The sequence below is a fragment of the Condylura cristata genome, unplaced genomic scaffold (genome assembly GCF_000260355.1).
Source record: "Condylura cristata isolate star-nosed mole 26May11 unplaced genomic scaffold, ConCri1.0 scaffold00088, whole genome shotgun sequence".
Classification (NCBI taxonomy): domain Eukaryota; kingdom Metazoa; phylum Chordata; class Mammalia; order Eulipotyphla; family Talpidae; genus Condylura; species Condylura cristata.
The window spans coordinates 109854-110709 of NW_004567189.1; the positions used below are offsets into that span (position 1 = coordinate 109854).

Below are 856 nucleotides of genomic sequence, written 5' to 3' on the forward strand. Positions count from 1 at the left end.
GGGGGAGAGACAGAGACACGGAGACAGGGGGAGACGGAGACGCGGAGACGGGGGGAGACGGAGACGCGGAGACGGGGAGAGACGGAGACGCGGAGACGGGGGGAGAGACGGAGACACGGAGACAGGGGGAGAGATGGGCGCAGAGACGGGGAGAGATGGGCGCAGAGACGGGGAGACGGAGACGCAGAGACGGGGAGAGACGGAGACGCGGAGACGGGGAGAGACGGACGCAGACAGGTGTGTGGCCTGTGGGTCGTGGAGGCCACCACGCCAGGCCCCCCCCGGCCCTCCCCACGCTGTGTCCCCGAGACTGGTGGGCAGGGCGGGCCGCAGAGGAAGGGACGGGCGGCCCCGGGAGCACACCAAGGGCTGCGGCGAGGAAGGCGCCCCCAGACTGCGGCCGGCCGGGCTCCCCAGAGGGACCGAGGCTGCAGCCGGTGGGCTCTGTGCACACCTGGGTGGGGGTGGAGGCTCTGAGGGGCTCCCAGGCCATGGACTGGGGTGCTGGCTGTGCCGCCGGGGGGCGCTCGGGGGGGCCCCAGCAGTGGGGTTCCCACTGGGCCTCCCCCTGCCCCGGGTGGGCCCTGCCCAGACAGGCCCTAGCAGGTGTGGGGGAGGGGCGGGGGCCAACGGGGCGCCCAAGAAGCTGCAGCCCCACAGCCAGCGCCCCCACCCGCACAGCCTCTCCCCGCCCTGGGGCTCCTGGGCCAGGTCAGCGGGGTGCCACGCTGCCTGTGGCCTGGGCCACGGGCCCTGGGCCGTCCGCGAGGAGGCTGGGCTGTCCGGGGCCAGGGCGGGGTTTGGGCTGCACAGCTGCTCCTGGCGGCCACAGGTCTGGGGGAAGGCCGGGGCGGCC

At 75.0% G+C, this 856-nt stretch overlaps 1 protein-coding gene across 1 annotated transcript in view; it reads left to right on the plus strand.

Annotated features, from left to right (window-relative positions):
* The first annotated feature begins 133 nt into the window (after positions 1-133).
* The window catches only part of CPLX1 (complexin 1), a 4992-nt gene continuing 4269 nt past the window's right edge, over positions 134-856 (plus strand). The window contains exon 1 of the mRNA XM_012734890.1: positions 134-237. Within this exon, the coding sequence (XP_012590344.1) occupies positions 134-237 (104 nt within the window). The remainder of the gene's footprint in view (positions 238-856) is intronic.